The sequence below is a fragment of the Equus asinus genome, chromosome 27 (genome assembly GCF_041296235.1).
Source record: "Equus asinus isolate D_3611 breed Donkey chromosome 27, EquAss-T2T_v2, whole genome shotgun sequence".
Lineage (NCBI taxonomy): Eukaryota > Metazoa > Chordata > Mammalia > Perissodactyla > Equidae > Equus > Equus asinus.
In genome coordinates, this window is record NC_091816.1 from 14,928,488 (window position 1) to 14,953,364 (window position 24,877).

At 43.0% G+C, this 24,877-nt stretch overlaps 1 protein-coding gene across 2 annotated transcripts in view; it reads left to right on the top strand.

Annotated features, from left to right (window-relative positions):
* Positions 1-24,877, top strand: part of LOC106824320 (low-density lipoprotein receptor-related protein 2-like) — a 47,926-nt gene that overhangs the window by 9,173 nt on the left and 13,876 nt on the right. For both annotated transcript variants that reach the window (XM_044760640.2, XM_070499887.1), the window contains exons 7-26: positions 1,485-1,610; positions 2,508-2,711; positions 3,690-3,858; positions 4,171-4,339; positions 5,187-5,412; positions 6,198-6,323; positions 8,123-8,347; positions 13,477-13,788; positions 14,457-14,669; positions 15,965-16,159; positions 16,717-16,932; positions 18,529-18,767; positions 19,676-19,805; positions 20,024-20,208; positions 20,804-20,990; positions 21,534-21,752; positions 22,792-22,975; positions 23,988-24,189; positions 24,278-24,442; positions 24,621-24,821. In XM_044760640.2, coding sequence (XP_044616575.2) covers positions 1,485-1,610; positions 2,508-2,711; positions 3,690-3,858; positions 4,171-4,339; positions 5,187-5,412; positions 6,198-6,323; positions 8,123-8,347; positions 13,477-13,788; positions 14,457-14,669; positions 15,965-16,159; positions 16,717-16,932; positions 18,529-18,767; positions 19,676-19,805; positions 20,024-20,208; positions 20,804-20,990; positions 21,534-21,752; positions 22,792-22,975; positions 23,988-24,189; positions 24,278-24,442; positions 24,621-24,821 — 3,893 coding nt within the window. The remainder of the gene's footprint in view (positions 1-1,484; positions 1,611-2,507; positions 2,712-3,689; positions 3,859-4,170; positions 4,340-5,186; positions 5,413-6,197; positions 6,324-8,122; positions 8,348-13,476; positions 13,789-14,456; positions 14,670-15,964; positions 16,160-16,716; positions 16,933-18,528; positions 18,768-19,675; positions 19,806-20,023; positions 20,209-20,803; positions 20,991-21,533; positions 21,753-22,791; positions 22,976-23,987; positions 24,190-24,277; positions 24,443-24,620; positions 24,822-24,877) is intronic.

Sequence of the window (24,877 nt, forward strand, 5' to 3'; positions counted from 1 at the left end):
CATATGGTAAATTATATGTTTAACTTTTTGAAGAACCATCGAATTGTTTTCCACAGCCGCTGTATCATTTGACATTCCCACCAGCAGTGCACAAGGAATCCAATTTCTCCACATCCTTGTCCATGCATGTTATCCTCCTCTTTTGTGGGAATTGCAGGTCAACTGTTGACTAATGAGAAAATGTTAAATTTAGCATCTTTCTCTTATGGAGTTGATGGGTTTCTGTCAGGGAATGAATACAGCTATCACTTCACAGTGTGGGTGACAGGACAGATTCTGAAGTCAGACTTATTGTGTGTTTATCCTTGCTTGTTCCTGCTAGCTGACCTTCTCTGAGTCAATCCTTCAAGGCTCACTTCTCCCCTTTGTAAAATGGGATTATGACACCAGAATGGCTAAAATAAATTTCATGTATCTTCATTATTTAGTAACAATCTGAACAGGTTATGGCTATTAATTTGTAGCACTTGTCCATAAAAATATGGGACTGTATTTTAGGTTAAAATGTGATTAGGAGGGTAAAAGACTTATTGTCTTGACACTTTGGCCTAAGGGTAGATCAGTGCTGCACCCTGAGCCTGGTCAGTGACCCGTATCCTATACTTTCCTCCCTCTCCGTGGGTTCTGCCTGCAGTCCTACCTGCTTAGGTGGGAAAGGTTCAAGAGGAAAGGCCCTGGCTATTAGATAGCATCAGAGTTACCTTTACCAATGACTTTTATATTAAGAATTCATCAAGAATTGTAATGACTTCCTCACTGGAAGTCTGGTCATGACCTTGGAGGGGGTCTGGGTCTTGTACACATGCCCGGGTTTCTGCAGCAGCCTGTTGGAGTTATGGCCCATTGTAGGCCTTGATGGGCCGCTCAGCTTGACTTGTAGCCATGTATTGATTATTCTTCCCCTGGGCTTTGAAGGCATCATACTACTTTAGGACACCGTAGTTTTGGAGGAATAATATTTTCCTGGCATCGTTGACTACAAGGAACCACATTCCTTCCTGCTAAAAAAAAAAAAACCCAACTCTCCCAGTTCTATGACTCATACCGTACAGGGTCCCTGCCATCCAGCTTTAAGTACTAAGAGAGGATAGTACCTTATCTAAACTCTGCCTGTTATACCTGTGAGGCTTAAGCTTTTTCCGTCATCTGGGTGAGGTGTCACATGGCACAGTAGTGAACTCTAGGCCCTAACATTTATCATTCTGAAGTAGGCTCTGGCTGGCTTGACAAGTGACACGTCCCCAAGAACGTTGCTAGGTAACATAGATTAGTATTCTGTACCAGCCAGACATCTAGGGTCCCTATATGGACGTTTCTGCTGAATTATCTTCATGTGCATGGGAATTCTAGGGAGGCAGGGGTGTCGATTGCAGCACCTGCACCCTGACTTCCACATAGTACACGTCCAGTGAGCATCTGAAAAGTGGCCCCAAAAAACAAAAATACTCAAGAGATTGCCCTAACTTTTGGCTCTCTGTCTTCAGATGTGGATGAGTGCTCTACGGCCTACAGTCCTTGTGGCCAGCTGTGTCATAATACACCAGGCTCTTACTCCTGTGAGTGTACTCAAGGTTACCAGCTCTACAATGGCACCGACTGTCAAGTTACAGGTGGGTTTCAGTGCCTGAAGCAAAGCCTAGCTCCTGCTCTATTCTCAGCAGTAATTATAGAGAAAAGTGATATAGATGATTCATTTGAAGTTCTAGTATTAGAGATGACTTTGTTCTTTCCATAAAGAAGGTGCTGTTAATAACATTCCGTGGTCTATTTGAATGTCAGTTGCTATTAAGTGTCTTTAAAATGACTTAGGGGCTGGCCCCATGGCTGGATGGTTAAGTTCGCATGTTCCACTTCGACGTCCTGGGGTTTCACCAGTTTGAATCCTGGGCGTGGACCCAGCACTGCTCATGGAGCCATGCTGAGGCGGCGTCCCACACAGCAGAACTAGAAGGACCTACTACTGGAATATACAACTATGTACTGGGGGGCTTTGGGGAGAAGAAGCAGAAGAAAGAGGAGGAGGGGAGGGGGAGAGGGAGGGGGAAGAGGAGGAGGAGGAGGAGAAGGAGAAACAATTGATAACAGTTGTTAGCTTAGGGCCAATCTTAAAAAAAAAAAAAAGACTTAGTTCTTCCATAGGCTACACAGCTAGGTACTCCAGAGACCCAAATGATGCCTCAGTGTGGCCTGTGCTTTTACTGCTGGAACACTTAAATATATTTGGCTACTACGTTCAAGGCATGGAGAGGATTTCTGTCTAGGTGGGGAGAAGTGCTGAATCTGAAGTCAAATAAGGCAGTAAGGTTCCAAAGATTACTTTTAATGTGCTGGAGTTCAGAGGAGGAAGAGACGCTTAAGGTGGTCAACTAGATCTCCTCTGGATACACCTGCGTCTGGACTTCAGAAATAAGTGAATTTTGGCGTGGGAGATAGGACAACGTATTTAAAAAGAATGATGTGGAAGAAAGTTTCAAAGTAATGTGTCACTGCTTCCACTTCTATTACAGGTGATGCTGTTAAAATTCTTATTGCAACAGACCGAGAGCTTGGTGTCCTGAATCGAAGAACAGGCGGTTATGAGACTCTGATACCTATAAAATCAAGGCCGACTTCTGTTGCATATGATCTTGAGAGAAATATGTACTTCTGGGTGGATGAAGTCTTAAATGTTTTTGTCCTTGGGAAGCCAAACTCTGTTTCCCTCTATCCAGGTATGTTTCTCGAGGTTAAGAGCCCTAGCTTCTTAAACATAGTGTAAGAAGCACATGTGTTCATCCAGACGCCTTCCTCTGTGACTTACTTGTCATGAATAGTGAGAGTAAATAAAATCCCGATTGAGATTAAGACTATGTAGTTTGGCCCTACAGGAGCTTGATAGAGCATAACCTGAGAATTAAATCACTATTGAGCAGTATAGAAAGTTCGGGGACATGGGCTCAGGCCAAGGTTAGTCTCAGCCCCATCACTAGGTATCGGACCTTGGGCAAGATGTTAACTCCTTTGAACCGCCCTCTCTAAGATGAGGGTAATAGCCCTTGTCTCTTTGGGCAAGTGTGAGGATTCAACTGACAGTGCCTGTGAGGAAGTGCTTAGCATAGTCCTGGGCTCAAAGAAATCCTCTGGTAGCAGTTAAGAGGGAGAGTTCATGGGGCCGGCCTGGTGGTGTCGCGGTTAAGTTTGCACGTTCCGCTTCTCGGCGGCCCAGGGTTTGCCGGTTTGGATCCCAGGTGCGGGCATGGCACTGCTTGGCACGCCATGCTGTGGTAGGCGTCCCACGTATAAAGTAGAGGAAGATAGGCACGATGTTAGCTCAGGGCCAGGCTTCCTCAGCAAAAAAGAGGAGGACTGGCAGTAGTTAGCTCAGGGCTAATCTTCCTCAAGAAAAAAAAAAATGAGGGAGAGTTCATAACAATTCGCCTGAGACTTCTGTAATAAATATTGCCCCAAGTGAGGTCACATTCTCTTGGATTCCTTGGTTAGCTTCTGCTAAGGTCTTTGTGTTTCCTTACCGCCCACTCTATCCTGAAAACACCTTAACACAACTCTGGCCCCCACTCGCTGTGTTCTGTTTGCCTCATTGTATTGCTTGAAATCAGAAGATGTAGAAAAGTTTTGTGCGAGTCTCTTTTCTCAAGGTAAGACAGATGTAGAAGAATACAGGAACGTAACACTCTCTCCTGTATCTCCAGAACTTAAAACAGTGAACAGCATCTCTTTGGACTGGGTCACGGGGCAGTTGTATTGGGCTAGCAGCCTCACAAGAGTCATCTACGCTGGTTTAAGTGATGGCAGAGGTTACGTCAAAATTTTGGAAAAGGACCTGGTGCCAGAGCAGCTGATAGTGTTTCCTGAAAAGAGGTAAGTAGTGTTTCTTTTGGAATATATCCTAAATCATTGGTTATCTTAGATATTTAAGGTGACAAGAGAACACTTCAACCTTTTCAACCTAGGTCCCATTTGCTGCAAAAAATTCTGAATTTTGAAGTCTAAATTGTATATTATAGAGTCAAACTTTTCAAAGTCTACTGAGTCTAAGAGCAGGAATATCCAGCATTCTCTGCAATGCAATGATATAAGGCCCGTACGAGAGAGCTAAGCGAGCCTGGCTGTTTAGCATAATGTACCTGCAACTGAGTTATTCTCTAACATCTGTGCTTGTGCTTTTCTCAGGTCCTTGTACTGGGTAAATCGAGGTGAGAAAGGCATGAGGACTATTGAAACTGCAGGGATGGACGGCTCTGATAGGAAGGTGCTTGCGGTTGTAAACATGGAGGAACCTGTAGGACTGACACTTGACCATGTGATGGGCAGGCTCTACTGGATCAGTAAATATAAAGAGGTACCATAGATAGGTCAGGAGGAAAAGGCAAACCCTTTTGGTAGGGGCTTGGGATGACGATGGGTAAGTGCAAATTTCTTTTGAGTCTTACACCAACTTGGTGAAGTATCTTCTCGCCATGAAAATTGAGAATAGCAAGCTATAATTGCATAGTGTGTTTAGGTAGAGCCAGATTGTATCAGCATAGGTTGGGAGACTTACTGTGACTTTCTTAAACACTCTGTGGTTAAACTTGGCACTGGGATTTCCTGGTAGCGTAGGTCATGTTCTGTGTTGTATCTGGGATACAAAACCTTTTTAAGATGGCGGACCACTTCCTTGAAAGCATGCAGTTACTTAAGTACTTCCGTGTCTTGTACTCATATTTCTAGGTCTTAATATTACAGTTCATGTTATATCATTTTTGGAAGCATCAAACTAAAAGACTAGGATGACATGGTGGCTAAAAGCATAGGCTTGGGAGTCATATTTTTAAGCCTATGACCTCCAGCTGTGGTTTTGGCTACTTATGATGCCTCTTTGAGCTCCCACTGCCCTCTCTGAGAAGAGACAGAATGCCTAACTCAGAAGGCAGTTGGAGAATGTAGTGAAAGGATCTGGTACAATGTCTGGTTGTGGACAGTAAGCTATAGTAGCTACTTGAACAATGTGACCCCAGTTTGTACAAGAAGCAGTCCATTCCCCTGGCTTTGGCATGAACCTCCATGAATCCTAAGGTAAGTTCATCTCCATCAAGTTGATATCACATAAAGATGTTTAATCAGTGTCCAAGAAACTGGGGTTCCCTAACATTGTCAGCACCTCTTGCTAATGCTGCCATGCTCTCATGAGCCTCTCTAACCTGCAGTCCATAGAGACGGTAAACGTGGATGGTACCAGAAGGCACACCTTTCCTGAGATCTTCTTGCCAGATGAAGAGCCGATAGGACTAGCTGTATTTGAGAACTCTTTCCTCTGGGCAAGTAAAATACAGCTATTTCATACCTCACCCCACGCCCCAAAGAAGAGAGAGGTGCTGCTGAATACCTCCATATCTGCTTTCTCAGTCCTCCACAAATCCAGGCAGCCTAAGAGTAAGTTGACAGCTTGATTTCAAAATGCTTAATGAATCAGAATGCATACTAAATGGAAAATACCTAAATTACTACCTCGGTCTGTTGTTGGAACTTGCTATTTTAAGGCAGGGGGAATGTTCTTGGTATCGTTCCAGACTTCTACAGGACTTCTAAGTAAGATGAACTGAACAAAAAAATCTACTGGGAAACTCATTCCAAGCATGTACCTTATGCTTGTCCAATGTAGCAACCAGATTTTTAATGTCTGAAATATACAAAACAAGGTAGTAAGCTGTTCACAGAAGGGCTGGAATAGCTTACTCACTGACATGTCAATCGATGACAGAAAATTGAACCAAGCCAAGCATCTTGCTTATAGAAGGAAGTCAAATGTTCATTGATTAGGAGTTAAAAACTTTTGTTAATCTGAAATCGTATGTCAGATTTAACTCAGATAATGCTTCTTAAATGGATCTGAGAAATTAACCAAAGTAGAGAGCCTGGACCACTATTTCCTTCTAAGGGAGTCTTCCTACAAGCAACTTAGACAGTCATTTTGCCTTAACTTTATGGGAGAAGATGCTGTTGGTTGAAGCTTTATTGACCCGAGCTCAGTATAGATAGATAAATGTCACTGTCTGAAAGACAGGAGTTCAGAGGTCAGCCTGCCTAATCTAGAAGGTAACAAGTATACTGGGGTTTCTCTTAAAGCGAAAGTGACTTAACTCCCCTTGAGTATTAAGTTTTGGACTAGTATAGATTAAAAAAATCTGAAATTATATCTTGTTTCTGTTTCGAAATAGGCAGATACCCAGCATGTGTTCCAGGTTCTTGTAGCCACCTGTGTCTCCTCTCCCCCATCCATCCCAAGGGCTATAAGTGTGTTTGTCCAGAGGGAATGTTTCTTTTACCTTCTGGCTCGTGTACTGGTAAGTACACTGGGTGGAATGGGCTTGGCTCAAGGAGGCACGTTCCACGGTAGACCTGGAAATAATGTAGCTTCTATTTCTGGATCAGTCATTTTTAAAATGACAACCTACTTTGATAACAAGTGTTGTTACCAAAATACCTTGATTAGTTTTTTAATTGTGCTAAAATATTTGTTGTTAGTGCCAATTCCGACTCCTAGTGCCCCTGTGTACAGCAGAGTGGAAACCTACCTGGTCTTTCTGTGCCATCCTCCCCTCTTCCAGCGCTGTATCAGACAATGCTTTGCTGCTGTTCAGAGAGTTTTCATGGCCAATTTTTTCAGAAGTTGGCTGCCAGGTTCTTCTTCCTAGTCTGTGTTAGTCTGGAAGCTCTGCTAAAACCTGTCCACCATGGATGACCCTGCTGGTGTTTGAAATACCAGTGGCATAGCCTTCAGTATCACAGCAACACGTATCCACCAGAGTATGACAACCGACAGACAGGTGGTGTGGTTCCCTGACCAGGAAAGGAACCCAAGCCATGGTGGTGAGAACACCAATTCTCAACTGCTAGACCATCAGGGCTGAAATACACATAATATAAAATTTTCCGTTTTAACCATTTTAAAGTGTACAGTTCAGTGGCATTAAGTACATTCTTGTTTTTGTGCAAGCATCACCACTATCCGTCTCCAGAACTTTTTCATCTTCCCCAACTGAAATTCTACATCATTCAACACTAACTCCGCATTCCTCTCTCGCCCTAGCCCCGGGCAACCTCCATTCTACTTTCTGACTCTATGCATTTGACTACTTTAGGTACCTCATATAAGTGGAATCATATGGTATTTTTCCTTTTATGACTGGCTTATTTCACTTAATGTCTTCAAGGTTCATCCATGTTGTAGCAGGCGTCAGAATTTCCTTCCTCTTTAAGGCTGAGTAATATTCCACTGTGTGTCTGTACTACATTTTGTGTACCCATTCATCCATCAATGGATATTTGGGTTTTATTAGTTTTAAAACAGGAATAAATAGTTTAAACCACTCAGTTTTACATGAAAAATTAATGACTAAGTTGGTATAAGAAGCAAAGCCTCTATATTCTTATGACTATTGTGAGTTCTGACTCATTTGTAAGCAGAGCAGCTCTTCAATACTGTTAACATAAGTTCTTTATGTTGCTGTTCCATCTTTGAAATATTTAAGGCTGCATAATCCATTGAACATCTCTTTCCAAATTACTTGACTTCTTTCTCTAGAACATTGAGGTTTTAAGCATAACTGATGTAAATGTGTTCATGTTCTAACTATCTTTAAAAAATGCAATTCATAGGGATAGCCGTGGAATGCAATCATAGTGTAATAGGCTCTCATGCCAAACTCAAGACTGCAGCTTAAATTGTATTTTGAACATTATATATAAAGTTAAATACCCAAGTAACTTTTCTTTAAATAGGCAGTAGAGTTTAAACTTCTTTGCACTGAGCCTTGTGTGCTATAAGCAAGGATTTGATGACATTCCTGAGTCAAATGGAGCAGCACACCTGCCCTCATCCTCATGATTTTGTGTGAACCTTTCAGCAGAAATTCAAAAGACTTAGTGCCTTGGGAAAACCGAGCAACACTTTCATTTGCCCAAATGACTGACGTCTTTGAGGAAGCTGGGGTGTGCGTGTTGTCCATGTGTTTCAGAAGTGAACTTTCTAAGATCCCTTTCTCTGGCTACCTTAGCTGGAGGGAGGGGCGTTGCTTGAGTAGGGAGCCTGGGACTTCTCTGACAAATGGTCAAATAGTAAGTCTCCTCTTTTCCTTGGTAGAGTTAAAACTTGTCTTTTCTTCTGGCAAACGTCTCTACTTGTTGAAAGTTGGTTTTATGGGAAGTGCTATAGAGAAGACACTAGTTCAAGAGCATCCTGGGAACATCTATTTACTAGATATTGACTGGAAAAGAAACCTCATCTACTGGACAGATGCCCAGGGACAACTGTTCTACTCAACTGGCTATTCAGGAGAAAATCAAGAGATCTGGACAGAGCATACAGGTACGTTGGGGTAGTTATTTTGTGTTTTTCCCTTTCTTTTCTTTTTTTTTTTTATTAAAGATTTGCACCTGAGCTAACATCTGTTGCCAATCTTTTTTTTCTTTCTTCTTCTTCTTCTCCCCAAAGCCCCCCAGTACATAGTTATATATTCCAGTTGTGAGTGCCTCTGTTTGTGCTATGTAGGATGCTGCCCCAGCATGGCCCGATGAACAGTGCCATGTCTGCGCCTGGGATCCGAACCAGCGAAACCCCCGGGCTGCCAAAGTGGAGCGCGCGAACTTAACCACTTGGCCTTGGGGCTGGCCCCCTCCCTTTATTTTCTGACTCCAAAATTAACTAGAACTGAGGCCAAAAAATCCTACCTGTTCCTGATCTGAATCAACGTTAATGCCAAAGAGTGGTTTTAACTAATTTAACTATTAAGTGTCTCTGCTTTACCCTTGTTCTTATGAGGAGCGTGCAGACTGTTAAAAGGCTACTGTGATTTGGGAAATCCTAGGGTCAGTGATAAGGTTTTTAAAATTCTATTTTTCTGGCCTGAAGTCTGGGTAGGAGAGAAATGGACCTTAAATACTTCAATTTTGCATTGCAGATTTTTCTTATACTAATTTAGAAGTGATTTGCAATTCAGATTTCAGAGAGAACTAGCAAGATATTTTCTTAATATGGTAATATATACTTTCTCTCCCCTCCCACACTCCTAAATACCACACCCTATCCTCAGCTCCCTGTACTCAGCCTAAATGCAAACGTCTACTTTGTAAAAGAGAACTGAGGCTTGAGCTCTAGGGTGAGTAATTTTGATTTCTTAATGTCTGTGTCCTGGGGACTCTGAGTATATGCTTTACTACAAGAAGTGCCATATTGAAATACATGTTCCTGAGACATCTCGGAGAACAGTAGATGCTACCCAGAGTCCTGTGGGCAAGCACAGTGCCTGGCACCTAAAGAGCTTCCAGTACCTGACCTAGGGAACTTTCAGGAGAAACTGAAATGGGCAGCGATCTTGTGATACCTCTGATGGCTGTCTGGGAAGCCCCTGATGGTGAATTTCTTCCCACTGAATTAAAATGCTATCTTCTCCCTACTGGCTAATCTTTGCTAATTAGTTTCTGCATTACAATTATTATATCAACGATTTGTAGGAGACTGACCATTTCATTTGAGACAGCTCTAGTGTTGAATATTGGTCCCTGTGGTAGGTGGCTCTGAAAAATAGAAAACATATATATATTGGTCTCTGTCCCCGGTTACCAGCACAGAGCTCCTAAAACCTTTGTAATATCCTGAGTGACAGGAGCACCTGACATAAAGCTCCTAAATCCCTTAGAATTTCCTAGGTGATAGAAACAACTTTTGTTCTAATGAGGCAACTCTTGGTGGGTTCTGCAATACATGCAAAATTGAATTTCAGGTCCATTTCTACCTTACCCAGACTTAAGGCCAGAAAAATTTTAAAAACCTTATCACTGCCTCTAGGAAGTTGGTCACTGGAAAGACCAAGCCACGACTAGAAGCTTAGAACTTTTAGCCCCACTCCCCATTCTTTGAAGAGGGGAGATGAGCTGAAAATGGAGTTAATCAACCATGCCTATGTGATAAAGCCTCCATAAAAATCCCAAAAGTATGGGGTTCAGAGAGCTGCTGGGTTGGTGAACACATCCGTGTGCTGGGAGGGTGGTGCACCCCAACTCCACAGGGACAGTAGCTCCTACCCTTGGGACCCTTTGGACGTTGTCTTATGTGTCTCTTCATCTGTATCCTTTATATAGTAAACCAGTAAACGTAAACAAGTGTTTCCCTGGGTTCTGTGAGCCATTCTAACAAATTATCAAGCTCAAGGAGAGGGGTTACAGCAGCCCTGGTTTAGAGCTAGTTGATGAGAAGCACAGGCAACAACCTGGCACTTGTGATTAGCATCTGAAGTGGGGGCAGTCCTGTGGGACTGAGCCCTTAACCTGCGGGAGCTGATGCTGCCTCCAGGTAGATAGGGTCAGAATGGAATTGAGTTGGAGGACACCCAGCTGGTGTTGCAGAATTGCTTGGTGTTGGGGAAAAACCCAGCCATCTGGGGTCAGAAGTGTTGTGGTATGGGTCAAGGAGACACAAAGGGATGTTTTTCCTATACAGTGGCTGAAAAGCTTGACAAACCCAGGCAGGCCTTTTATAGACAGTAGTCAGCTTCACCCCTGCTGTCTAGGCCTGTTTCCAGATCTCAGGGCCTCTTTACACCCATGAGCATGCCGCTTTCAGTTTATCCTTACATCAAAGTACTGACGTCGGTGTTGTTTTCTCTTGGGTGTGTTAATCTTGTCCTCATATTGAAAACTGAGGCTGGAAAGCACAGATGAAATTCCTAATCAAAAATGGGAGGGCTTCCTAACTCTGTTTTAGAAGAGAATTCATGCATTTAGGAACCTGTGTGGTATCACTCAAAGAGTATTTTGTGACCCTGGCACCTGGACTTTCCACCTTGAATCTGTGTAGCGCCAAGGTTAAATCTATCTCTAGAGGCGAGCACATGTTTTCTGCAGATGGCAGAGCCCAACACAGAAGAGAGAAGCTGGACTGAGTATGGCCAGTCTATTCTTAGTAACTTGCCAATCTTAAGTCACTTCTTTCCTGGGCAAGAGTGGCTGGAGAAATGTGGAGAGAACATAGAAGTACAATTCTATGCATATTCCTCCACATGAAAACGTGGGGAATACTAGTAAAGCTATGCTCCCACTCGAACACCCAGGAGTAAGAAGAACTTACAGCACATTAAGCGTGGTGTGTACTGGCTTCTCCATTCTGTCACTCGTGCCTGACTTCCGTGCCATGCCTGTATGTCAACTTCCCTGGTAGTTAACATTTGAGTTCTTAATATGATACCCAGTGGTCTTCTGGGATGTATTTAACAACTGGCTCTCTGGGGAGAAAAAGTATTCACATATGTGTATATATATATATACACCTGCGTACATTTATAATAAAGCTTACTGGTATAAAGGATGTGTAACACAATTTACAAATAATGAAATATACAACATTCTTTATGGTAAATTTTATATAGCCAACTGATTTTCACACATTGATCCAAGAATTCAAAATGAAAAAACAACCTATTGTTGCAATTTAATCAGGATTTAACAAAATCCGACTATGAACAAATGCTCGATCGCCATCTGATTTGGCAAAGACGTCGATGCTGTCATTGATGTGAAGGTTGCCGCCCTTGTTTCTGTAAACAAAGTGAAGTAGTGAAGTAATGAAAAGTAGTTGGAATTAGTTCATCAATGACATAAATGACTTATTTGTGGAATTGGATAACAGTCTTCAAATACTAGAAAAATATTTCCTCAATTTTTTGTGGTATTTAAAATGTAACGGCTATAGACACAACACCTGTGAGTTTAATCCGCAATACTAACATTTTCTCTATCACTCTCTTACCCCTGTAGACTAGAGGTTGTCAACCTCTTTCTGTAAAAGGCTGGGCAGTAGCTATGTTAGGTTTGTTGGGCACTCTGCCATTGTATCTCAAAAGCAGCCATAGACAATATGGGAGTGAATGCCATGGCTGTGTGCCACTAAAACTTATTTACAAAAACAGACCATAGTCTGGATTTGGCCCAAGTGCCATTTTTTGCCTGTCCCTGGTCTAGAAAACACAACCCAAACCAACTCAAGCCCTGATTTGTAGTGTTTGCCAATTTCCGTGGTGTAAATACTCCCACAAAGCCAGACGTCAAGCTGGCAGTGTAACGTCACTGAACGTGGAGCTGGGAAGGGGGTGTGCAGTAGCAAAGCTTGAATGTGGTGTTTCCACCATACAGATGCAATGGATGTAAACAAACAAGAGCAAAGATAAGGGGAAATGTAGGAAAATGATTAGGCAATGATTTGAATATTTATTAGTTTTGTTTCAAATATGATTTAAGTTTATATACTTTAGTTTTTAATAATAACTGTATTGAACCACAAGCTTACAGAAGCCCTGAATTTAACAATTGGCTGTTAGGAGCTTGTGCAAGCTACGTCCAGCACACTGCTCTAAAATAACTGGCACTATTCTAAGCTTTTCATATGTATAAACTCTAATCCTCATAACTCTATGAGAGAGGCATTGTCCCTATCATACATTTGTGGAAACTGAGGCACAGAAATGAACTGACACCTTATTATGGAACAGTGTTTCAAACAAGGCAGTCTGACTTGCTAGCCTACTACTGCTCTTCACCTTTATGCTACACTGCATCCCAGGGGAGGTAATACCTAGCTTAGACCCAATGGCATAGCTAGCTGTGATGGGTGTTGGGTGTAGGGGGAACACTTTGTAGGTTAGTGGCTAACTGGGTTATTCATATCTAAAAACTAACACTTTGTGCCTTTTATCTACTTGGTCCCTATCATATCTGTGTCTTCTAGTTGTAGATCTCATTGTCCATCCATTCTACCAATGGCCTTTCATGTCACTGTCTCAATGTCACTTTAGTTCAGCCTTTGCTTTCCTATAGCAATTTCAGTCTTAGTCACTTGACATGTAATTGATTGATTTTTTCATACTTAACCTGTGAAGAGGAAGGAATGTGACTGAAGTTGCAGACCTACATTCAAATGCAAGCCTTGCCACTTACATATCTAACTTATAAAATGCAGTGAATGTCTACCTTGCTAGGTAGTTGCAAGGATCAGATGCGCTCATATGACAGACAAGATGCTAGAATCAGAGTAGGCATGATGGGACCCATCATGTGAATGAGGTGTGTAGGCTTGTTAAGGACTGGTCTTTGCATCCCCCAATTGTCTACCCCCCTTTTCTTGTGTGAGGGAGATTGACCCTGAGCTAACAACTCTTGCCAATCTTCTTCTTTTTGCTTGAGGAAGATTTTGCTGAGCTAACATCTGTGCCCATCTTCCTTTGTTTTGTATGTGAGATGCCACCACAGCACGGCTTGATGAGTGGTGTGTAGGTCCATGCCCGGGATCCAAACCTGTGAACCCCAGGCTGCTGAAGTGGAGTGTGCGAACTTAACCACTACACCCCCGGGCCAGCCACTCACTTCTGTTCTTGACCTAAAGCTTAAGACAGTGCATGAACATGTTTGGATGTCCTTTGTAATGGGAGTTACTTTTCGTCCTTGCAGTCTGCTCAGCAAGTGTGGACATATCCACTGGGGACTTGTACTGGCTCCCCTGTGACAGAAGTGCTATTCAGAAGACTAGAATCACTGGCCCAGACACAGATACCCTCTACAGAACGGGCAGCATTATACTGCATCTTCTTCTTGATTGGCCAAAGAGAATGCTCTACTGGGTAGAAAGTGGGAAATACTTGCAAAGTATGACCTTCGATGGCAAAAACAGACAAGAAGTCTGGAGAGGCACCTGGACAGCAGAAACCCATGTGGCCTTAGACCTCGGTGCATCTAGCATCCTCTGGACCACCAAAGGGTTAGGTAAGCACTACACCACCAGTGCAGTTGGAAGAAGCTCAAGGGGATGAGCAAGAGTCTGGTTTTAGTATAATGATTCCAGTCATTCTTAGAACTTTTTAGACGTAGGCTCAAATTCTGATTTTCATAGTTAAAGCTGGGGCACAAGTCACCGACCTCAAGATCAGTTCTCATCTATAAGCCTAGATTTATGATTTAAAAGAGAATACTCCAGAAATAACATACTTAATAGCTTTTTGCAGTGTTCAGAATTTGTTTCTACTTCTACAAGAAGTCATGGAACCAAACTTCCATTGCAGATGAGGTACAGGTGCTTCAGTTATAACTTGATGACAGTATCCGTTATACCACGTAGCCAGATTTGGTAGCCTTCTCACTGAGAAGGCATCCTTGAGGCCTTGCTGCTATGTGCTGGTAACCGGGTATTTTAGTATAGACATGGAAGATGGTGAAGTCACATCTGATGTTCCCACATGGCAGACCTCCCTTTCCTGGAGCTTTAAACACTTCCTTTGACTATCTTTAACTAAAATCTGCAAAACTTGATAGGAAGAATCTTCACTTATTTTCAGTTCGCGCTCATTGAACCTTAATCAAATGGTACCCATGCCTCCCCACTGTCACGGCCCACTTGTTCCATATCAACTTGTAAGAGCTTGGCTCTTCCTTAGGGTTGCAAAGTCTGAGTCTCCTAAAAAATAGAACCTACACTTTGAACAAGACCTGGAGTGACGGCATTATAGCGGCCCATGAGCCCTACCTGGTGACCGTGAACAGAGCGGCTCTTATGCTGTGGAACAGGAGGATGGTGGAGCCCTTCTCGGTGTCAAAAGAGCCACACATCAGGAAAATGATCATCCTGGCAGAGGACCAGCAGGTTCCCGGTGAGTCTTCCTCTGTGGGATTATTCTGAGATCTCCTTTACCTGGCTCTTCTCAGTGGGTTTTTATAGGATCAAATCCTGGGTGTCTGTATGTTTGCTTTGGCAGTTGTTCCAACCCACAATTCAGTAGGCTTTCTCCATAAATGTCCGTGTCCCGGAAGAGCAAGATTCTAACACGTTTCTTGAAGACGCTAAACCACACAAGTCCCTGAGCAATACTCCAAGATGTTTGCATACCGTAACCTCTTTTGGGAATCACCTTGCACATTAGCATATTAAAGCTCTTAGTCTGGCAGTAAAGAGATCCATTTAATTTGCCCTAAACCAGCTTCCCAAACTGATTTCACCAAGGAACCCCTATGTTCCATAGCAGTAGCATCTTGCAGAGGACCCTTTGCATAGCTGCTCTGGGGCTGCGGACACCAGGAAAAGCAGTGCTCTCCACTGAAGCTGCTCCTTGTCATTCAGATGAACCTCCTGAAGGCTGGTTTACCTTTTTTCTTTCCATATAAACTTTTGGCACAGAGCCAAAAAATCTGATCCTGGATCTTGAGCCGGGAAAAGAAGAAATCCTATTGTAGGCTTTGTCAGCAGAAGCAGCTGGAGGGAAGAGTAGACACAAAGAGGGGCAGTACCATTCCTGCCTCTGTAGCCACTCTGTAGAGGTCTCTCATCTCCCTCTTCTGTCTAAACTAACTGACTTTGAGTCACTGGTTGGTTTAACCTGATCTTAAGGATTAAGAGGCCTTAGCTGTAGGAACATATTTCTTAGGTGGCAAAGTGTGCCAATAAACAGTTGACTTTTTGATGAGAAATCCAACTTTGATTATTCTACTAACAAATCTGTTGGGTTGCTGCAGTAGTTGCTGCAGAGTGATAACGAGTAACTTTGAGTAGCATAACTTAGACATCACAACAAATGAGTGCCTACGTTGTGTGGCCCCTGACCAAGACCATAAGATGCTAGAGCAGGGTACTAGACACTACAAGGCTCTATCTTCAGAAACTTACCTTATTTTTCATTCCTAGAATATAGCATCAGATAGTGAAAAAATTAAGGTTAAAGTTAACAGACCTGAAAAGAGAAAAAAGTGCCCAAATTCAAAGCCATTAGATGATGAGTGAATGTATCCCACTTAATGGAGGGCTCTAGGCTTTGGGTCAGTTTCACTTTTTCTTCCCATGAGGTAGGAGAATGTCGCTACCCAGCCATGACATGGTTTTCTGGAGGAGGACAGTGCAAGCACATCTCCGTTGCCTAAGGATCTGACTTGCTGAAGCAACTGTTTATTCTAGATCCTGCGGCTGAAGAAGTAGCCACAACCACCCCTCCTACTCGTCCTCCACTACCCCCTCTACTTTGCACCCGATCCTCTGTGCCCTGTCGGAATGGGCAGGAATGCATTTCTCGGGAGAACCTCTGCAACGGCGAGCCGGACTGTCAGGATGGCTCGGATGAAGAGAACTGCTCCCAGTTCTGCAACAAACCAGGTGCGTCACCATCTCCTGGTCTCAGTCTTTTGTTCCAGGTATATTGATTCCATTTTGGGTGCAGGGTATGAATTGCCAGAATGTTTGTTATCATCAAACTTGCCTTCCCCAGATAAATTATCATAGATAAGTCACAGTCTGGGATTCTGGGAGTGTCCATCTTATCACATTCAAGTCAAGTGTTTTACCAGGTATAATGCAACTATTGCTTCCTTACATTTGCTTAAATGTTTCAATATTTGCTTTTATATATAGGGGCTGAGCCATAGAATGACCTAAATGGACCACTTATAACAGACGTGGTAATGTTCTAACAAGTCGCTAAAGTAACCAAACAAATATGAGGCCTTATTTAAACAACCTCGTTCAGCTTACTGACTTAATTGACCTGAGCACTTTGTTGAAGCTTGCTTATGGATCAACTAAGATGTAAAACTCTAGAAAATAAAATGCAGCCTATTTAACTCTCAACCTCCGGAATGAGGGTGCATTAATCCAATTTCAGACCTTCAGCATGACTGAGTTTATGGTGCTGGCTTTTGGCCCTTTCCATTCAGGGGTCTTCCAGTGTCTGGATGGAGACAAGTGCATTGAGGAGAAGTACCACTGTGATGGGGCTCGGCAGTGCTTGGATGGCTCTGATGAGTGGGACTGCTGGAAGCCCACCGAGGATTGTTCTCTGCGTTGTGACAACAAGACCCGCTGTATCCCTAAGAGCTGGCTATGTGATGGCCACCCAGACTGTGCTGACAAAAAAGATGAACAAAGATGTAGTAAGTTCCAGGAGACTTCCTTGGAATATATTTTAAACTGCATTATGCATGGTACTTAACGTTCTATAAAGTTGCCACACAAAGAGTGAATTAGTGAATATTGAATCATTGTTTCTAGAAAAATACAGAGTGGGGTTTCTGTGAGTCTCTAGTCACAACATTTTGGTCAACCAATCAATATATAACCCTGTTTTGTGTCTGTTTCTGTTTAAAGACAACTTAATGTATATCGTTGGCTCATTGACATTGAAGTCACAGCCAATAGCACTGTGACTCCTGCCTGAACAAAGCTTATAGGACACATGTATTTTCTCCCTGAGGCACATCATAGACTTCTTGCATCTAAGAACACTAGACAGCATTTCAGCACTGCATTTGGGGGCCATTTTAAACAGCAAAATCAGCAAAAAGTATAAAAATGTGAAAAGCATCGTCCTAAGTAGACTCCAGAAAGGACACTTGTTTATAGTATGAGAGCTGAAGCAAGAAAGCAGAACGTTGCTTTGTTCAGCCTCTACTGGAAACGTGTGTTGGGCAACTCAAATTTTTGCTGCTTTGTGTATCTCTGCAAATGACCATGAAAGTGTGGAAGTGCTGAGTTTAGGGGTTTCAAATAAATTTGAACAAGTAGGTGAATGTGCAAATACTGAATCCACAAATAGTGAGGATGGACTGTAGTTACTGCAGAGTTAACAGACTAAGATGAAAGTTCCTGAGTTGGAGGGACCTTGGATATCACACTGTAACATTCCCTTTTCCATGACAAGATTTCCAGTAGTGGAAAACCAGTCTACTTACCAAAACAAAGTAGTATTTCTTGTTGAGCTCAAATCTACCTCCTTGAAGATTTTAATTTTGGTCCTGGGTCTTCTCATGTGATGAGCCATCTTATGTGTAGGTGTTATCACTATCTCCTCATTTTTATGAGATACTCACACTTTATTTTTATTCTTCTCAATGACATGTTTCAAAGACCTTCATTGCCCTGTGGTCATAGGATAGAGAGAGAATTTGGAGACTTGAAGTGGGAAGAAGAGGAGGCTGGGTAAGGTACCATGATAGATTTAGATGTGGAGGTGACCTGGCTTATGGGAAGAACATCAGGGAGAAAGAGATACAGGAAGGAAGTAGAGAAGAACCCAAGGTATAATTTACTTTTCAATACGTATTTACAGTTTTGTGTAAGACCTGATCGTTTTTTTTGAACCAAGTCAAGCTACTTCCTTCTGTAGGCACTGAGTCCAAGAACATAAATTGTAGAGTATGTTGGATGTTGTGGGAGAATTTCTCTTTTCATAGATGATATTAAGGTCCCAAAGCTGAATCCCCCTACCCTGCCTTTCCCACACTCCTTCCACATGTCCTCCCATCGCTGTCCCTCAGGCTTTATTCTCCAGGACAGAGGGGATTTTCTGGGCTGGATCAGTAGGACTTTTCTGGCCTAACGCGTGACTTGAACTGCCTTCTGTCCTATCACCTGCTGGGGCTGAGTTTCCAAGGCGACAGCAGAAGGCCAGGGAGTCTTCAAACCATTTTACTTGCCATTGAATCACTTCTACATCTGCCTGAGTTCTTACCTAAAGCTTTATTTTCCAGTTCATGAAAAATGCGGCACATCTGAATTTAGATGTAGGAATGGTCAATGCATATCTTACTCTCTGCGTTGTGATGGCAACCGAGACTGCCTGGACCACTCAGATGAAGAAGGCTGTCCTGCTGCCTGGCCGCTGCGGTGCCCAGGAGGGGAGGTTAAGTGCCCGAGGAGTGGAGAATGTGTGTTGGCAGACTGGATATGTGACCACGACTTAGACTGCAAAGATGGAACCGATGAGAAGGTAGTCCAATGTTCTTTCCGAAAAATAAAGTAGATGTCTAATCACAACAGTAACACGTGCTTCCCTGTAGAAAACTTGGGAAAACACAAGAGCAAAGATGTCTCCCATAATTACTGCCCAGGAAGCCACTTGGAACTACTTCAAAGAATCAAGATCATCCTGTGTAAAGTCAAACTTTTAAGAGGCTTTTATTATTAGAAGGTTTGCAAATGTTAGGTCTTGATGACCCTGGCTTAAATGTCCAAGTCAGAGATATTCAATTAATTGTCATCATGCAGTACACTGCAGCTCCCACATCATTTGAGATGCAACCTGGGCTTGAATCCTACTGCTTGCATTTGACCTTGAGAAATACTTACTCCCTAATGTTCCATTTCCTCATCAGTAAAATGGGTGTGAGATAGGCCATGTAATCTCTGAGAGGTTGAGAAGGTCTCTAAAGGTTCTGGGATATAGCATGTGCACAATGTCCCCCCTCTCTTCCTCTTGTACATCCTGCACCAGATTTGAGCTTCCAAGTCAGATTAGGTGCAAAAGATGCTGTAACTTTTAATGTGCCAGGGTTTGCATTAGAAATGATGGGAAGGATTCTAGAGAAGAGTTTCTAGGGCAGATTCTTTTGCTTACATTTCTTAAATGAAAATAAGACTTTCTTATTAGTTTGGCAAAATAAGACATTTCTTCCAACTTCCCACCCACGTTTGTATCACCTAGAACGCCTCACCTAAACTCCAGCTGTGCAGTTTCTCCTGATTCGCGTCACCTCTGAATTTTTAGGCTCTATCTGGCCTCGTGGCAGAAGAGACTTAAGAGTTCTCTCATAACCCAGGCTTCTTCCTCCGAGAACCCCTTCCTGGACTCGGAATGCAGATGTCGCTGGCTGACAGAGACACTCACTGTCTCCTCAGGACTGTGACCCTGAGGAGCTTCGCTGTGGCTCCAGGCAGTGGTCCTGTGCCAGTGGAGACCAGTGTGTGCCTGACTCGTGGCTCTGTGATGGGCAGCGTGACTGCAGGGACGGCAGTGATGAGGCTGGATGTAAGTGCAGGGCACTCTCGCTGTGGGAGAAGGCACACGGCTTCGAAGGTACTGCTGGCTTTCTCTCGGCGCGAGAGACCAGCTTAGCCAGCAGATGCTGCACGACCTGAAATCCATTCCTTTACTAGATGGAGGTGTCTTGATAGTACACAGGAAAGCCTTGCTGTGGGAGGGATGTTGGGGGTTAGACTATCAGAGTAGAAAGTCGTCCTCTCCAGGCCCCCCTGAGAAGTGCCAGAGTTCTGAGTTCCAGTGTCGCTCCCATGCCTGCCTCAACGTCAGCCTGGTGTGTGACGGGAAGGAGGACTGTGCCGATGGCTCGGATGAAGGTGGAAAGTGCTCGTCATCAGCATGCGGCCAAGCGCAGTGTTCTCACTCCTGCTACAAGTCCCCACAGGGGCCTGTGAGTTGGTTCAGTTTCTGTTCTCTAGCAGCTATGAACTTGCTCTAGTGAAAGGGGGCAACACTTCCTGCCCCAGATGTGAGCTCTGGGCAACACTTGGGGCTAAGCAAGAAGTTCTCTCGAAGTTCCTTCCATATGAGCATTTGGAATATGGCCTGTCCTTAAATTGAGGACTGCCTCTGCTCTAGTCCAGCACTGTTAGTTGGCTGAGCATAGTGAACTTGATTCTGATGGGCAGGTAGAAGAAAACTGTGTTCTGATGTCTGGTCATAGTAACATCTCTATGGGTAGACAATTGATTAATTCAGGTCTGCATGCCTCTTCACTTACTGATTCTGCTGGGGTTTCTAGGTGACCTGGGCTGAACTTGGACACTTTTGTTAACTTGGGACCCATGGTGGTGGCAAAGGTATGAGGTGTGTGGCAGTGTTGATAAGATGGAGAGAGTGACTATTCAAAATGAAGTTGGTTCTAAGAACTGTTTGATTTGCTGAAATTGAGTGTATTGCCATGTGCTTTTTATAGCCAAGTTGAGGCCTTTATGTCAGTGTTGTACTGTCTTCAGAAAGTCTTAATGTTTTCCAACCTCTTTCAGACATGTGCTTGTGAGCAAGGCTTTGAGCTGAAGAGCAGTGGCCAAATCTGCAAGGATGTGGATGAGTGCCAGAAGTTGGGTGGTCAGCCTTGCAGTCAGACCTGTGTCAATACCAGGGGCTCCTACAGCTGTACCTGTCATCCTGGCTACTTGCTGGAGCCTGATGGCCACACCTGTAAAGCAACAGGTAAACTGGAGCTGGGAATAACTCCTCAGCCCTGAGTCATGAGCTTCAAGGTCCTAAATCTTCCAGGAATACCACTGCAAAGCTCTTTCTCAGGTCTTAAATCTCCTGCCTGCTTTATCTGTCTTCAGAGCAAGCCTAGCACATTCTCATTTTTATACCTTGTCTTTGAGACTGAATTTGAGTCTCATAGTGTCTACTCATAAGGCATTGTTATAACAAGACTTAACTCTGGCTCTATCTGGGGGTCAACCTTACCTGAAGTTAGAATAAATGTCTGAAGTCCTGACAAGTACTTTTTTCAGCCCACTTACCTCCAAATATTTAATTAGAAATGTGGGTTTCAATTTAAGCTAATCATGCCTTTATTCTAAGTATCTTCCAACCATGAGTATTGGCTTAACCGTTACATCGAGGGAAGAACTACTCAGACACCAGCTGGCTGGTATCGCAGGCCTGGCAGTGAGGTCAACTCTACTTTGTCCTCCCATTCCTTAGCTGTTCAAACTCCTCAAGGCCATGCTGAAAGTGGTTCTTATTCGACAGGTCCTGAACCAATCCTGCTTGTGGCAATTCAGTTTAACCTGCTCCTCTACGGATTGAGGAGCTTGAAAGAAGATATTCTGGCAACTACAGACAAGAACTTGATTATTTTCTCTATTGACTATGACCTCGTGGAGCAGAAAGTCTTCTGGACAGATCTCGGTGCGGAAAGTATCAAGTGGATCAGCATGGACACGAAGAAGAAAGGGACCATGGTGAAAGGTGTGTCCCTGGGTATGCTTTCACCTTGCCCTTACTAAGTACACACAGCATGAAAATAAAATGAATGGCCATTAACGTTCTAAACTTTGGTTTATTACACAGTAGTCCCTCTATATTCATGGGGGATATATTCCAAGACCCCAGGGGATGCCTGAAACTGTGATTGTACCGAGTCCTATATATACTCTGTTTTTTCCTATATGTACATAACTATGATAAAGTTTAATTGCACAGTAAGAGATTAACAACAATAACTAAGATAGAACAATTATAACATACACTGTAATAAAACTCACTGTAGATCTTAGCAGCCTCAGCTTACGATTCTTTTTCTTACTGAGTCAAGAACTCCACCTTTTCACTTAAAGGAAGCACTTTATGGCCTCTCCTTGGCATATCTCAATTGCCAGCATCACCACTCTTGTGCTTTGGGGCATAACATAAAATAAGAGTTACTTGAACACAAGCACTGTGACACCGTGACAGTCGATCTAATAACCCAAAGGGCTACTAAGTGACTAAAGGGCAGGTAGCATATACAGCATGGGTCCGCTGGACAAAAGGATGATGGGCGGGGCAGAGCGTGATGGTGTGAGATTCCATCATGCTACTCAGAACAGTGCACAATTTAAAACTTGTGTATTATTTCTGGAATTTTCCATTTAATATTTTTGGACTGTGGTTGACTGCAGGTAACTGAAACCATGGAAAGTAAAACCTCAGATAAGGGGTACTACTGTATCTTCTTAACTAAAAAGGATCAAGGCTTGCTGGTTGGTTAGTAATGGAAAGATGCATTTTCATCTCAATAGATAGGGGAATCAGCCAAACCATCAGCCAGTGATCATTATGTTTAATGGTCACCTTCCCCTACAAATAGTACTTTGGAGCATTTTAGAGAAGACTGCTCTGATGGAGATGCATATACAAGTTGGGAAATGAATTAACATGGCATGCAAATCTGAACCCTGTGAGCTCGAACCTAGTAAAAGCTATAATTGAACCTAAGTACACATGTCAAATGGTTTCCTCTCTTCAGGGATAAAGTCAGACTGTATAGTGGTTGACTGGATCGGGAGAAATCTCTACTGGATGGATGGGACAGCTGGCCGGATTTTGGCAATTCAGTTGACTGCTATTTGGAGAGGAAAATCTGAGTACACGATCGTCCTGGACGACGACTTGAATCAAGCACGGTCTTTGGCTTTAGATCCCCTAAATGGGTGAGTCCAGGTGTCACAATGCCTCATCAAGTCCTTTAAGTTTGTTATTTCTTCTTAGTTCTACTTTGGCCGTGTTCATTCAACACAGCTCGAGCGAATAGAAACCTCATCTGACTTTACTTTAGATCTTATGGTGATGTGGGTCAACCATACACATAGTAATTTTGAAAGCTTCTGGAAAAAGTCCTTTATATCAGTAAAGTGAGATGTGCATGTGCCACTTGGTGGTCTATTTATACTTTCTTTCGCTATAATAAATAAGTATACCTCTGAATGGAGAATTTTTATGGCTTTAAAATAGCAGGAGGAGGGCGAATGGAACTGGGGATGGTGTTTAATTTACAATAATGTGATTGGTGGGGGAGGAGGGAATTATTGTGTGTTGGGGTTGAATCTGGGTTCTTCTATCTAGAGTTCTTTCTGTCTGCAAAGAGCCAGGAACTTAGAGACAATATTTCCTACTTGTCAGAGCTAAAGCCTCATTGGGATGGTGTGTGTATCAAATGTAAGAACAAGATAGAGCAAAACTCAGGGTCCAAAGGTGACCCAGACGGGATACCTTCCCTCTGTTTTTCTCTCTTTCCAATACCTTCAGCTAGGAATCTGTTAACGTGGTCCTCAGGAAATTGGCAGTAGTTTCTAATGCATCTAATGGCTTGTGGCCAAGAATGAGGTCTGAGGCACACATCTGCCCATGGAACTAGCCTACTTTCTGGCCCAGAAAAGATTAGCAGTTTCCCTGGATATTTTCCAGGCTGGGGACTAATGTATTTCTTAGGCTTCTTGTACAGCTGTCATTATAGATATTTTACCCGTAAATGATGACCAATCAATTACCATAAAATTTCAAGGAAAACCTTCTTTTACTACTTCACAAATTATGCTTAAGATATAGACCAAGTTTAAGTTTGAGGAAAAAATAGTTGGGCTGTAAATCAGTGTTTTAAGGAATGAATTGATGTTATTTTCTGTGAGGTAATACTTTATCTTAAAATGGACTTTATCCATATAGGTTAATGTACTGGTCTGAAATTGGAGGAGAACCTCAAATAGAACAAGCTGGAATGGATGGTAGCAGCAGAAAAATACTCATCAATCAAGGTCTTGGCTGGCCAACTAGCATAGCTCTTGACCAGTTGAGTTGGAAGATATTCTGGTCTGATGACAAATTTCACTGTATTGGCTCTGCCAATCTAGATGGTACTGGTATTAGTGTAAGTGTTCTTTTAGTATTAGGCTTGTATAGAATGTCATGTGCTTGGTGTAAAACTCATCCCAGACACCTCACCATCACCATTTTAGATGTTGCAGCTAACACAAATCAAGAACCCCTTTTCGGTCGCTGTGTTTGAAGATGAAGTTTTCTGGTCTGAAATGAAGACGAGAACAGTACAGCGCATGAAGAAGACGACAGGCAAGAACAGGGCTGTCCTCATCAAGCGTTTTGAACAGCCTTATGGACTCAAGGTCTATAGCATACTCTTCAAAATATCCCCCTAATTCTCCCTGAGGAGGCTACATGTATGAGCTCCCGAGTACAAACTGTAGTGACACCCATCTATAATGATTAAAAAGCACAGTTTATTCATTTGCTGTTTTATAAGGATTCCGTAATTCATAGTGACATGTAGCTATTTTCTTCCAGATAATGCATGCTGTGCTACAGCCCAGGTCTTCTAATCCTTGTCTGGACACAGGATGTTCTCACTTGTGCCTTCTGAGCCCACGATCCAAGGGAAGCTGTCATTGCCCAGTTGGACTCCTGCTTGCAGATGACGGCATCAGCTGTGTTCCACTCGAGGAGTCTGCGTTTCTGTTCCTTGTGTTGCCCACAGTTATCACACAGGTACTGTTCCACAGGCTTACTCAGGTATCTGTTCTTGGCCCACATTCCATTTCAGA